This window comes from Anabrus simplex, chromosome 1, assembly GCF_040414725.1.
Source record: "Anabrus simplex isolate iqAnaSimp1 chromosome 1, ASM4041472v1, whole genome shotgun sequence".
Classification (NCBI taxonomy): domain Eukaryota; kingdom Metazoa; phylum Arthropoda; class Insecta; order Orthoptera; family Tettigoniidae; genus Anabrus; species Anabrus simplex.
In genome coordinates, this window is record NC_090265.1 from 511,905,995 (window position 1) to 511,920,520 (window position 14,526).

A 14,526-nucleotide genomic window follows, 5' to 3' on the forward strand; every position below is an offset into this window, starting at 1 on the left:
TCAAAAGTTATGATTAATAAAAAATATAATTGTTACAAGTAATGCAATCTTTTACTCAGTTACTTCTCAGCTCTGTCATTAGCCAGTATGAATAATCTTCCCTCTTGTCCCTCCTTACCTTTTTTTTTATAAACATGATTCCCTTTTGGAGAAATTTCTGTATCCCCACATTATCATGCAGCCATGATTCAAATCCTGTAACTATCAGTTCCAGTTTCTTTTGTTAATCTGCCCAGTAACATTTGGTTTTTGCATAGCACTTCGACAGTTTATTAGAAGACAGCTCTGACCCCTTGCCCAATCTTCTCCTTTGTATTGGAGTAGGTTATCTCTCGTACAACTAAATTTTTTTTGTTTCTTAAAAACTTTTGTCAGAGAATTGGCTTGTTTTAACAGATCCTCGCCTGTTTAAATGTATGACACCCCTTTGTAAATCTGAGTCTTTTGTTAAAGCTTCTGGATGTACGTAAACTACTCCACATTTCCAGTCCAGCACTCCATTCACAGCTTCTGTTAACATACAGTCGAAATCGGTTATAATGACTCCAAAGGGACCTCCAACGGTCGTTATAGCTTATAGTTGCACAAATCGGTTTTCTTTTTTGTTTTTTGCTAAAAATAGTACATCTAAGTTTTAGTTTGCACACTTACATGGTTATTTAACAATATTATATTAAAACTTTAAAAAAATCTTTGTGCTCGGATATTTTGGCCTGCTTGACTTTTAAAGACTTTTCTTTGAAAAGAGACTGTTTTCTCTCTCTGTCCTTCCAAATTGCAGAAATCGTTTGGTGTGATACTATTCCTTCACTATGCCTTATGTTTGTTTCCCAATTTGATAATCACCATATTATGTGTGACTTTTTTGGAGTATAAATGCCTTTTCTTTTGAGTAGTCTTCACTGCGATTATTGACTAACAGGCTGATTTTGAAGACTACAATAATAAGCATTACATTGTTGTGTGCGATCCCCATATATGTAACAAACAAAAATCAACATTGGACGTTATAGCTGATACATTTCTCCGAAAATGTGATCAAAATAAGTAGTTTTGTACGATATATCATAATAAGCGATGTCATACTAAGCAGTTATTTTAAATAGTGTTTCTGTAGGATTTAGACGGGACCATTAGATTTCGCCGTTACATCCAATACGTTGTTAAAAGCGATGTCTCTACAAATGGTTTTGATTGTATATCCACATCAAGCCTTAGTAAAATCCCCCTGTTTACTAAAGGAATCTTGGGGAACTACTTCTTGCATATTCTTTTCAAATACTTTTAATGCTACTCCCTGAGTGTCTTGGTAGAACTCTTAATACCTTGATATCCTGTGTTCCCATATGAGTAATAACAGTGGCCACTACTTTCTTATCCATTAATTTCACTTGCCTGCCCAGCCGAACTGTTTTTATATCTGGGAAGCATTTCACCTTGATACTTTCAGCTTGTACGCCCAACTCGAGTCGCCTAGTTAACATTGCTAATAACTAATCACAGTGTGTGTGGCTTGCTTTTCTGCCTGTGCTGCTGTTTTTGCTTAGTTATGAATCATCTGCTTTGTCATTACTTCCATGTTGGATGAAACTAGTCAAATTCTCACATGTATGACACCTGTATTTTGTTTTAGTATTCTACTGTTTTCTCGGGAACTATCACACACAACCTCCAATTTACATACAGCCAACTTCATCCTTTTTAAAAAGCAATTGAACGGTTTGGCTCAATACTTATGCTGTTAAAGGAAATGAATATCCATACTGATTTTTCATTTTATATTAGAGATACCATTTTGCACTGTATAACAGTTACACATGAATGATACGTAGTATGTGGTACATATACATCATACACGGAATGAAAGGGAGTTATACACAAGAATATGAGAATTGGGTTCTTATGAAGTTGCCAATTGCCTATGTAGCTTACAGTTGTTGTTATAGATTGTTAATTGTAGTCACAGTAAGGATACTGGTAAACAAAGGGTTTGCTTCCGTTCCTTCATATGCATTTAACACATAAGATGCTATTAGGAGCTTATTCATTTTCCATAAGGTATGATTGCAAATGAAATTTCCTCTACCCTCACTCTTTGGAATATCTGCCCATATGTCATCTCTTTAGATTTTTAAAACATACAACTAGGCACCTAGTCTGACTAACAACAGTTACTATCTAAGCACTGATAAATACCATTATGATGCATTTCTCCTTTGGTGGTTATCACGCACTCCTGACAAATGCTTGGTATTCAGTGGGTGGGATCTTTTCCCAATTACAGAGCCAAATGATCCATTGAATTCACTTCCAAAAACATTAGACTGACGTCCTAGATGTTCATAACCTCCAAATGTTTCTGGTTCTTCTAAAAAGGTGCAGCTAATGGTAGTAACATTACTACCATGCCCAATGTGTCGGGAGTGCTGGTGTTAGTAGTACTTCTACCACAAGGTTTAAAAATTTGCTGTACACAAGCTCGTGACTTACTCCATGCAATTCTTGGTTTCTTTTACCATTAGTGTTTGGTATCCTACATTAGCAATTAGTGTTGCCACCTTAAGAGCCTTTTTTTTATTACTTGATGCTCCTTTTTAATACTTATTGCACTGACAGAAGAACTCTACATATGCTCTGTGAAGGAAAGACGGTTGTGCTTGTGCTCCATGTTTTGAAAGTAAGTTATATGGCTGTATGACTCGTAAATTAAATTCGTGACTAGTCGGTTCAGTTTCTCAGTCACTGAATAAGTTATTTGTCCCCAAAAAACCTAATATAAGTAAAAGAAATCTGGCACGAGATGATAACCTATTGCAAAATGTTCATATTTTGTCTGCTAATACATGAAAGTGCTTTGTTGTGTATTAAAGATCTATTCTTCGTACAATTGCAAAAGTAAATGTCTAGGTGATTTAACCTGTTGGCAACTATGGCACCTGTCAGCGGATTACGCAGACTTTTCACTTCTGGTTGGTGAGATCCGCTGGCAGGTCTCGACGTATCCTATATAATTGAGCTCCCCCACGTGTCTTCACAGATAATGCCTTCATACTTTCTGTGTCTGCACAGAAGGAACTAATTTCTTATGATGTGGGATATGCAGGGGAGTTCAGGTATCCTTAATTTTTCACTTGGTCATAACTATTTTCTTATTCCTCAGCCATCTGTAGCCCCTGTAAGCCGTAATTACCAGGAGATGAGAGAAAGACTGCGATTGCTTCTAACGAAAAAGAAGGCAAAGTGCAAGATTGGACCTGGAAATAATGGCCCTGTTCCTCCTGGAAGTATACCTTCACAGCCAGTATCAGGTCCTCCACCAGAAGTAACTGCTACTACTGCTGTTGCTGCTCCTGCTGCCACCACTGCTGCTGCTGCTGCTGCTGCTACTGCTGTTAAGCCTACGGTTCCTGTTGTGGCACCTTCTCCAGCTGCCACTGCTCCTGTTCTGATAAAACAGGACTCGGCAGATTCTCTCCCTCAACCCGTCAAGGACCCTCGAGACTTGGAAGCGTTGTTGGATTTCATCGAAGGCAATCAATCGGGAAGGTGTAAAAACGCTAAGAAAGCTGCCAAGAAAGCTCGTCAAAAGCAGAAAAAGGTTCGTATATAACTTATTAAATTCAATATTCACTTTTTATTGCTGTCTATACAACTTACTTTTCTTCAATAAGGATGATTTCTGCAGAAATTTTCATCATAAATATAAAACGCATTATTGAAATCAATTAATGAATTACTATGAAGAACAGATATTTTTATAAAATGTTCCAGTCCAAGAAGTATTTTCTTGGATTAATGTTTATCTATTTTCTACAGATAATAGTTGAGAACTCTTACTTACTTATATTAGTTGTACTTGGAAAACATTTGCTGTAAAATGTAAATGAGGAGTATCACTCCAGAACATTTTATGTCCACTAACCGAATTTTATAAGAGGAACCAAAAGCTTATTAAAGCCAAACCAGGCAAGTAATTGTGAAGCAGTTAAAGTGTACTAGTTCTATGTTATGCATGCACTCGGAAACCACAGAATATGAAAACATTTCAGAATTTGATTTTACAAACATCTGACAAGTGCTTCGGACATAATACGATTTGAAGAACACAGTATGATACTGATATTTGCAAGTTTTGCATTTACACTGAATTCCTTAAATTATGGAACTCAGGTGAAGTGAGAGCAGACGCGTGACCATGAGTTCCTAGGTTGTCTGGCTGTGCCTATTTTATGGAATACTTTATGATCTCCACTTTCTCACTTGCATTAATTTTTCATGTTAACCCTCTCAATGCCGCGCGTATTTGTTAGGTACTAGCCAAGAGTGCCACCCACTTTTTGTCCGATTTGCAAATCTCTAGAAAAAAATTCATCACTCTCTTAATTTACACCCATTCTCAGTGAAATTTTTTTCTGTTATGTAGAAGGAATGTCCCTTTGAATTAATGGCAATTTATACCTAAAATCGTTTATAGTTAAAATAAATCACAAATTTAAAAATTTAAAGTACAATTAATGAAAATTCACATTTTAAGTCAAATGTGTAGGTCTAAAAAAATCAGAATGACATACTAACTGGTGGTATTTTTTGTTGCACACACTCTTGACTGCCGTATGGATAAAATTATGTTATTTGGAGTGATAACATGTCATAAAAATCAATATATAAGGTACAGGTACAGCATCATGAGGAGGGGCATGTTTCGGTTCGGGTAACTTGAGGAAAGTGTCAGGTGGTTGGTATGGTAAATCACTATCACGGGTAACTTCACTAAATAATTGCAGTGTGTGATATTGATAATACGAATATTACCATGGAAATCTTCGTTACATTCCGAATTATTTCTAACCTCGGCAATTGGCTGTGTTTACAAAATCGTTTTCAGAATCACTCTCACAGACTACAACCTCACTAGAAGTATTTTTTACACTATTATGAAGTCCAGTTCACTTTCTGACTTGGAATAATTATCGTCATTCCCTGAACTATGTATGTAGTCAGCTAGACAATCATTATTTTTAAATACGTCGTTCCGTAAGTCCGCCATCACTGTTGACATGCCCAAGATATGCGGACACGGCTTTCACATTTTTAAAATGTACGTCACACAAAAACAAATAATTTTATGTGGCTCCTAGTGGTAAATTTGGAGGCTATACACTTTCCTTGATAAGAATATACTAATATGTGCCACCATCTAACGGAAAAGGAAGAGCTACGACGGTTTCTAAACAAGTCTGCGTAAGGGATGAAATATCATTCCTGGCACTTTCGGTGAGTTCACGGAGGAATGATAAATCATCCCTTGGCGCTCAAAGAGTTAAGATATGACAGGTTGGCAGATTTTTATTAAATAGTTCAGTCAAATATCTTTATTAATATTTGTTGTTTTCATTCATGAAAAGATTCCCATCCTTCCTTTAGATTCATGGATGTGGACACACAATTGGCAGAGTTAAATCTTTCCTGTCTTCATTTTCTTCAAAGTTACTACCCGGTATGAGGGTAAGAGATTCATCCACGGAATACTGTTTCTCGTGTAGTATGAAATAAGGTACCACATTGCATTGAAGCTATCTATAGAAGTGCTAACACATCGGTAGTGAGCAGAAATTATGCAGTAAATGACGAGCACGGAGATCACTCCAACCTCTACCTTCTAACTGATAACCGCCTGACATCTTGTGACTCTATTGGCAACAACATACTCGCAAGACAACCACTAAATATCATGAAGGTCGAACTCCTGCAGCAGTCTACGCAGTAAAGCACAGTAGAACTGAACAGCACACAGCTGCTACAGCAGTCCACCAGCCATGACACTGACAACACCTTAGACAACAGGTCAACATGGACCAAAGGGAGCATTTACTTTCTTCTTCAGCCTGTATTCATACAATCACTTCTTGATCTGATTTCATTGGAGCCATTAATATACGAAAAATAGGCAAATTAAATGGCGTATGGCTTTTAGTGCCGGGAGTGTCCAAGGACAAGTTTGGCTCACCAGATGCAGGTCTTTTGATTTCACGCCCATAGGTGTTAAGTATGTTAGTAATAACACATTAACATCAAATAAGAATGGGCACAGAGCCTACATACAGAATTCATTTTTCAACAAACACAATCAAAAGGGCTTTGCATTAGATTTTATGTGAGCATGTTACATACATATTCTTTAATAAGGAAAAATGTTTCTCACAAGATATTACCGAGCTCAATAGCTGCAGTCGCTTAAGTACAGCCAGTATCCAGTATTTGAGAGATAGTGGGTTCGAACTCCACTGTCGGCAGCTCTGAAGATGGTTTTCCGTGGTTTCCCATTTTCACACCAGGCAAATGTTGGGGCTGTACCTTAAGGCCACAGCCGCTTCCTTCCCACTCCTAGCCCTTCCCTGTCCCAACGTCGCTATAAGACCTATCTGTGTCAATCCGACGTAAAGTAACTAGCAAAAAAAAAATCACAATAACATCTGCTTCTAAAGTTTAGGTTTCTAAGAACACTACAAGACCAACATACAATATCAAGAAGACCTGCACGTTTTCCATAGATGTGATTGGGGGAATGTCCCTTTAATTGGAGAGAGAGCAACTGCAAAATGACCTCCATAATGTTGTGAGATGGAAAGTAGGCAATGGTATGATAATAAATGGGGTTAATAGTCAGATTGTGAGTTTCACAAATACGAAAAATTACCTGTTTTAATTATTGCGATGATGGGGGGAAATTTCCTTTTGGGGATCATTGCTATTTACTTTACGTCACACCGACACAAATATGTCCTATGGCGACGATGGGATAGGAAAGGGCTAGGATTGAGAAGGAAACAGCCGTGGCCTTAATTAAGGTACAGCCCCTGCATTTGCCTGGTGTGAAAATGGGAAACCACTGAAAACCATCTTCAGGGCTGCCAACAGTGGGGTTTGAACCCACTTTCTCCCGAATACTGGATACTGGCCGCACTCAAGCGACTGCACCTATTGAGCTCGGGGGGGTTGGGATCATGGTAAATACCTTGGTGTTAATATAAGAAAGGATCTTCACTGGGGTAATCACATAAATGGAATTGTAAATAAAGGGCACAGATCTCTCCACATGGTTATGAGGGTATTTAGGGGTTGTAAGGATGTAAAGAAGATGGCGTATAAGTATCTGGTAAGACCCCAACTAGTGTATGGTTCCAGTGTATGGGACCCTCACCAGGAATACTTGATCCAAGAACAGAAAAAACAACAAAGAAAAGCAGCTCGATTTGTTCTGGATGTTTTCCGACAAAAGTGAAGCGTTACAAAAATGTTGCAAAGTTTGGGCTGAGAAGAATTGGGAGAAGCGAGATCCTCTGCTCGACTTACTGGTATGTTCTGAACTGTCAGTGGAGAGATGGCATGGAATGACATTAGTAGACATATTTTAAGTGGTTTCCTTGAAAGTAGAAAGTATTGCAATATGAAGATGAAGTTGGAATTCAAGATGACAATTTGGGGCAAATATTAGTCTGTAGGAAGGGGAGTTAGGGATTGGAATAACTTACCAAGGGAGATGTTTAACCCCTCAGCACGGTGGATTTAAATGCCCAGTCATCTCTGTGCTTGCTGCGCGAGGAGGTCTGAGCACTGTGTTTAAACTTTATCGGATTTGTGCGAGGCTTCATTCAAAGCAACACAACGTTCGTACTATTTCATGGATTTCAATAAAACTTTCACATGCATGTTTAAAAAACTCCATTCTTTTGGAAAATATGATTCTATCTTACCTTGATAGTTGAGTTAGTTGTAGAACGTCTTGAAGCATCCGTAAATGCAAAGACCCACTTTGCAGTCTGTACACCAAAACACTGTCTCTTATCAAATTTCCTGTTTGTAGCACATGACATAATCGGATAAATTTTGGAAAGTTTGGAGGGTCCCTGGTATGTATCAAGTGCCTCGTTGTTGAAATGCATAAAATTACTGATTCAAAAATATATCCGTTGAAATATCAGACCCAAAAATTGGCGTGGACAGAATAGAGCTTTTAGAAAAATAGCTGTATAGTGTAGGCTTTTGTATTATAGTCATTAACATGTAAAGAGCAATCACAACGTATATCACGTCCTTCGTGAGTGGTGTACATTCTGGAATGAAGTGGTGATAAGCCCCTAGATCGGATTCATTGCTCAGCCTATAAATTTCTTTCATGAACTATTAGTTCCACTATCTCGTCCATAAAGAAAATCTCAAAAACCGTCACGCCATCACATACTCCAACTGTTTCTTTCTGAGGTCCTGGGTTCCCTATAAACAGTTCTATGTGACCCATGTAATTAGACACATTTTTCCATCAAAGTGTATTAGCAGTGACGTGCAGACATGCTGATCATATCTGATTCTGAACTTAGGACTTTGCATACCTCGATGTCATCCACATCACTCAAATCACCACCTGAATCAAACAAACTTTCGTCAGAACCACTCAACTGTTCTAAAACATCCCCATATTACCCACTCGATAACCCGCACTTGCTTGTAGAAGCCGTCTCCACTCACGACTGATGGAGTGCAAGACTGCGTGTGATAAGGAAAAAGGACAGAAAAGAACAGTCTCAAGAGATCCCTGAATAGATAAAATTTATGATTATGTTGACAGTCAGGTTCTTCTCCAAGAGGAAATGAAGGTTTAATGCAAGAAGTGTGCATAGTAGTTGCCAGATAGCAGACAAAACTAGTCTTTGCCCCTGGTGGCACAGGTACATATTCCTTGAAATATCACTCGAATTTCAGTGACAAAACACTATCAAAATATAGATCAAGGTATATTGTTCGAAAGCTCAAACCTTCTGCTTCAAAGAGAAATGAGTTAAATCACAAACGGCTTTGATCGTAACCGCTAGATTGCAGTAGACTTCATGCGTGTACCGTGCGAGCAGTGCTTGTCACTCTACCGCGCGCAATGTTCACTGCATGAAGAGCAGTGCTCGGCACTCCACGTTCACAGGTTAGTAAATTTACAATTTCTTTGCAGTCATTTAAGAAAAGGCTAGGAAAACAACAGATAGGGAACTGCCACCTGGCAACTGCCATAAATGCGTATCAGTAGTGATTGATTGATTGATTGATTGATTGATTGATTGATTGATTGATTGATTGATTGATTGATTGATTGATTGATTAACAGTAGGTTGCAAGAAACACATTATGGACACATCAGCGATTAACATTAGTATATTCAGTGTTTATTACGAAATGTAATTTTAGTGAAGTGCAATTTTTTTTAAGAATGTTAAATATTATGTTTTTTGTATGTATGTGTGCTTAATTTATACGTCTTTTTTTAAGTTTGTGTATGTCAGTATGTATGTTGAAACTAGTCCTGAAATAATAAAATAGGCTATTTAATACTACTGATATAGTGTTGATTAAGTGGAACATCCTTTAAGGGACCTTCAATGAAATTAGGAAATTACACAAAAAATGAAAATCATTAATTAATTATAATAATGTTACATTTATGCAAAGCATATGAACTCAACCAATCGGAACACACTGTTGTTCAGATGTTCGTACATGCACATTAGCGTCTTTGGGTGAAAAAGCTGGTTGCAATGTATCACATTCATCCGTGCTTGTATGACAAGAAAAACAGATCATACAAATATGCAGTGTTGAAAGCTAACCTGTGGGAATCGACTTCACATGACGTAAATTATGAAGGCAATATTTTGAAAAATGTGGAATATCATCTTTTCACAATCTCTATCACAGATCGTATAACAAAAATTACCAATACAGTAAAACCTCGATGCATCGTTTTTCACAGCGGAGGGCGAAAATGACGACACATGCAGGAAAATTATAAATGTGGGCAACACAAAAATAGGGGGAAAGCAAAATAATAAAATACAGGTACTGTATTTGGACATTTTTTGTTACGTAAATATATTAGGCATTATTATTATTATTATTAGTATTATCATTATTATTATTATTATTATTATATAAACGACAATGGCGTGCAGCTCCGGAGCCAGGTGCAGGTCTTTCGAGTTGTTGCGTGATAGGCGATCTACGTGCATACGAAAATGCAGCCTTACCCAAGATGAATTCTAATGTTTAATTCGGCACACAAACAGCCTTGGAACCATTGAAATTAAACAAGGAAAGTTATAATCATCAACCTGATGAAGACACCTTGAATCAATGCCAACATGTGCTAACCATTTAGCACATAACTTTACATGTGTGTTGTTGTGTTTGAGTCATCAGTCCATAGACTGGTTTGGTACAGGTCTCCATGCCACCCTGTCTTGTGCTAAAGTTTTCATTTCTACATAACTACAACATCCTCCATCTGATCTAATCTGTTCGTCATATTCTTATCTTGGTCTACCCCTACCAATTAAACAATTAAAAATAGGAAAGAATTTCCACCAATCAATACTTGTTTATTGCTTATATTAAGCTACAGGACCGGTTTCGACCCCATATACAAGGTCATCTTCAGCTGAACCATGAATACATATTTATATGATGAAGCTTTGCTTAAATTGCATTGTCAAAGGAATGTCATATGATGATGTGCATTTAGTCATATACAAATGGGGCATGTCTTAACGTGAATTGGCATATATGTCAGTATGTACAATATTGCAACTGTATGTCTAAAATATTATGTTGAGGTCCTAAAATTAGTGTATAAAACATATCTTCACTTAAACTAACTTATATATATATGTGTGTGTGTACAGGATAAAATACAATATATAAAAAACATTTTGTGCACATGAACATTCGTGTCTTGCTTGTTGGTCAATTCATCAACTCTCGTATTTAAGTCCCATTTACAGTTGTACACTCAGCTGCTGTTCTTGGAGTTTAAAAGATATGGTTGTAAAATTGCATGAGTAAAAGATTTAGTCTTCATGTGGGATAAAACACTTTCCAATTTTAAAAAAAGTTGCCAGATGTATGGATAAAATTCGGCTAAATTATGTTCAGCTCTGCTATGTATGTTGCCTTATGTTAGAATCAAATCTTGTTGTCCTGTGGCGTCCGTAAAATTGGGTTCAAAGTAATGGCTCCTTTCCCATTTGTAGCTGTGCAATGGTGTTATGTTTATCTGTGCCTGCTATGTATGTTGCCTTATGTTAGAATCAAATCTTGTTGTCCTGTGGCGTCCGTAAAATTGGGTTCAAAGTAATGGCTCCTTTCCCATTTGTAGCTGTGCAATGGTGTTATGTTTATCTGTGGAAGATAAGATTGAGCTATGAGAGATATTATGTTGGGGGAATGTCTAAAGGTTGTGTGTAAATTTGAATATGTACTTACTATTGTTGGTGTAGCCGAGTTGCGTTTGACGTGTGAGCTTGTAGTGTACTACTTCATGTTCTTCTTGGGCTCATACTAGCTGCTGTGAGGGGAAGGGAACCTTTAGACATTCCTCCAACATAATATCTCTCATAGCTCAATCTTATCTTCCACAGATATACATAACACCATTGCACAGCTACAAATGGGAAAGGAGCCATTACTTTGAACCCAATTTTACGGACGCCACAGGACAACAAGATTTGATTCTAACATAAGGCAACATACATAGCAGAGCTGAACATATTTTAGCCGAATTTTATCCATACATCTGGCAACTTTTTTTTAAATTGGAAAGTGTTTTATCCCACATGAAGACTAAATCTTTTACTCATGCAATTTTACAACCATATCTTTTAAACTGCAAGAACAACAGCTGAGTGTACAACTGTAAATGGGACTTAAATACGAGAGTTGATGAATTGACCAACAAGCAAGACACGAATGTTCATATGCACAAAATGTTTTTTATATATTGTATTTTATCCTGTACATATATATATATATATAAGTTAGTTTAAGTGAAGATATGTTTTATACACTAATTTTAGGACCTCAACATAATATTTTAGACATACGGTTGCAATATTGTACATACTGACATATATGCCAATTCACGTTAAGACATGCCCCATTTGTATACGACTAAATGCACATCATCATATGACATTCCTTTGACAATGCAATTTAATCAAAGCTTCATCATATAAACATGTATTCATGGTTCAGCTGAAGATGACCTTGTATATGGGGTCGAAACCGGTCCTGTAGCTTAATATAAGCAATAAACAAGTATTGATTGGTGGAAATTCTTTCCTATTTTTAATTGTGTAATTCGTCAATATGGAAATGAAGATTATAGATTACGCTACCCCTACCATTCTTACCACCTACACTTCCCTCAAAAACCAACTGTACAAGTTCTGGGTGTCTTAAGATGTGCCCTATTATACTATCTCCTCTTCTGGTCAAATTTAGCCAAATCGATCTCCTCTCACCAATTTGATTCATTATCTTCTTATTCGTGATTGTATCTACCTATCTCATCTTTAGCATTCTTCTATAACACCACATTTCAAAAGCTTCTCTTCTCTTTCTTTCTGACCTAGTTATCGTCCATGTTTCACTTCCATACATCGCCATGCTCCACACGAAAGTCTTCAAAAATCTCTTTCTAATTCCTATATCAATGTTCGAGGTGAACAAATTTCTTTTCTTAAGAAAGGCCTTGCTTGCTTGTGCTAGTCTGCATTTTATGTCCTCCTTACTTCTACCATCATTAGTTATTTTATTACCCAAGTAACAATATTCATCTACTTCCTTTAAGACTTCATTTCCGAATCTAATATTTCCTGCATCACCTGACTTTATTTGACCGCACTCCATTACTTTTGTTTTGAACTTATTTTCATCTTGTATTCCTTCAGCAAGACTCTGTCCATACCATTCAGCAATTTCTCCAGATCTTTTGCAGGGTCAGATAAAACAACAGTATCATCAGCAAATCTCAGGGTTTTGATTTCCTCTCCTTGTACTTTGATTCCCTTTCCAAATTTGTCATTGATTTCTTTTATCACCTGTTCAGTGTAAATATTGAAAAGGAGAGGGGACAAACTGCAGCCCTGCCTCACTCCTTTCTGGATTGCTGCCTCTTTTTCAAAGCCCTCAATTCTTATCACTTCAGACTGATTTTTGTATACATTGTAGATAATGCTCCTTTCTCGGTATCTGATCCCAATCACCTTCAGAATCTCAAACAGCTTGATCCAATCAACATTATCGAATGCCTTCTCTCGATCTACAAAAGCCATGTACATGTGCTTGTCTTTCTTTATTTGGTCCTCTAAGATCAGACGTAAAGTCAGGATAGCTTTATGTGTTCCAACAATTCTTCTGAAGTCAAATTGATCTTCTCCCAACTCAGTTTCAACTTTTCTTTCCATTCTTCTGTAAATAATACGTGTTAAAATTGTGCAGATATTAAACTAATAGTGCGATCATTTTCGCACTTGTTATCACCGGCTTTCAAGGGAATAAGTATAGCAACATTCTGCCGAAAATCGGATGGCACTTCTCCTCTATCATACATCTTGCACACTAAACGGAATAACCTTGCCATGCTGGTTTCTCCTAAGGCAGTCATTCTGAGGGTATATAATCAATTCCAGGTGCCTTGTTCCTACTTGGGTCTCTCATAGCTCTTGTCGAATTCTGGCACCATGATTGGGTCTCCCATGTCATCAGCATCAACAGCCTCTTGTTGTTTCAGAACCCTATCATTTACTTCTTTACCTTCATACAATTGTTGGATATATTCCTGCCATCTTTCTGACTTGTCTTGCCGTAGAAGTGGTTCTCCATCTGAGCTTTTAATATTCATACACCTAGTTTTCGTTTCTCCAAAGGTTTCCTTGATTTTCCTATATGCGGCACCTACCTTTCTTAGGACCATTACCCCTTTAACATCCTTGCACTTCTCTTTCAGCCATTCTTCCTCAGCTATCCTGCACTTTCTATCTACTTCATTCTTTATTTGCCTGTATTCTTTCCTCCCCTCCTCATTTTTTGCATTCTTGTACTTTCGTCGTTCGTCAATCAAATCTAGTATCTCTAGAGTTATCCATTGTTTCTTAGTTGATCTTTCCTTTCTTCCTAACTTTTCTTCAGCAGCCTTACTGATCTCATTCTTCATGACTGTCCTTTCTTCCTCTACTGTGTTTCCTTCAGCCTTTTCATTTACTGTAGTCCTTGTGTTACATGTTCCTTGAAACAATTCCTCACACTCTTTTCTTTCAACTTGTCTAGATCCCATCTCATTGCATTTTTTCCTTTCTTCAGTTCAGATGGCATTTCATGACCAACAGGTTGTGGTCAGAGTCCACACCTGCTCCTGGGAAAGTCTTGCAATCCAATACTGTACATAACAGTATCAAAATATTGCAACCTGGATATAGGCGTACACGTTGAAAATAAAAATTGTGACTTTTACGCAGTTTCGTTTCACTTTTCTTTACACATTTTGTAATATTTGAAAAGTCTTTTTGTTCAGTTCTCTTATTGCAAATTAAGTATATATGTGGATATTACAGTGATAACTTTTATTTAGGAAAAGATTCTGTAGATCCTTAGGGAACGATAGGTTAGGTACCCAACACGGCACGGCTCTCACAGTTTGGCTCAAAC

The 14,526-nt window shown here is 37.2% G+C and overlaps 1 protein-coding gene across 5 annotated transcripts in view; it reads left to right on the plus strand.

Annotated features, from left to right (window-relative positions):
- The window catches only part of LOC136857044 (uncharacterized), a 572,347-nt gene that overhangs the window by 401,672 nt on the left and 156,149 nt on the right, over positions 1 to 14,526 (plus strand). For all 5 annotated transcript variants that reach the window (XM_067135398.2, XM_067135399.2, XM_067135400.2 and 2 more), the window contains one exon: positions 3,161 to 3,598. In XM_067135398.2, coding sequence (XP_066991499.2) covers positions 3,161 to 3,598 — 438 coding nt within the window. The remainder of the gene's footprint in view (positions 1 to 3,160; positions 3,599 to 14,526) is intronic.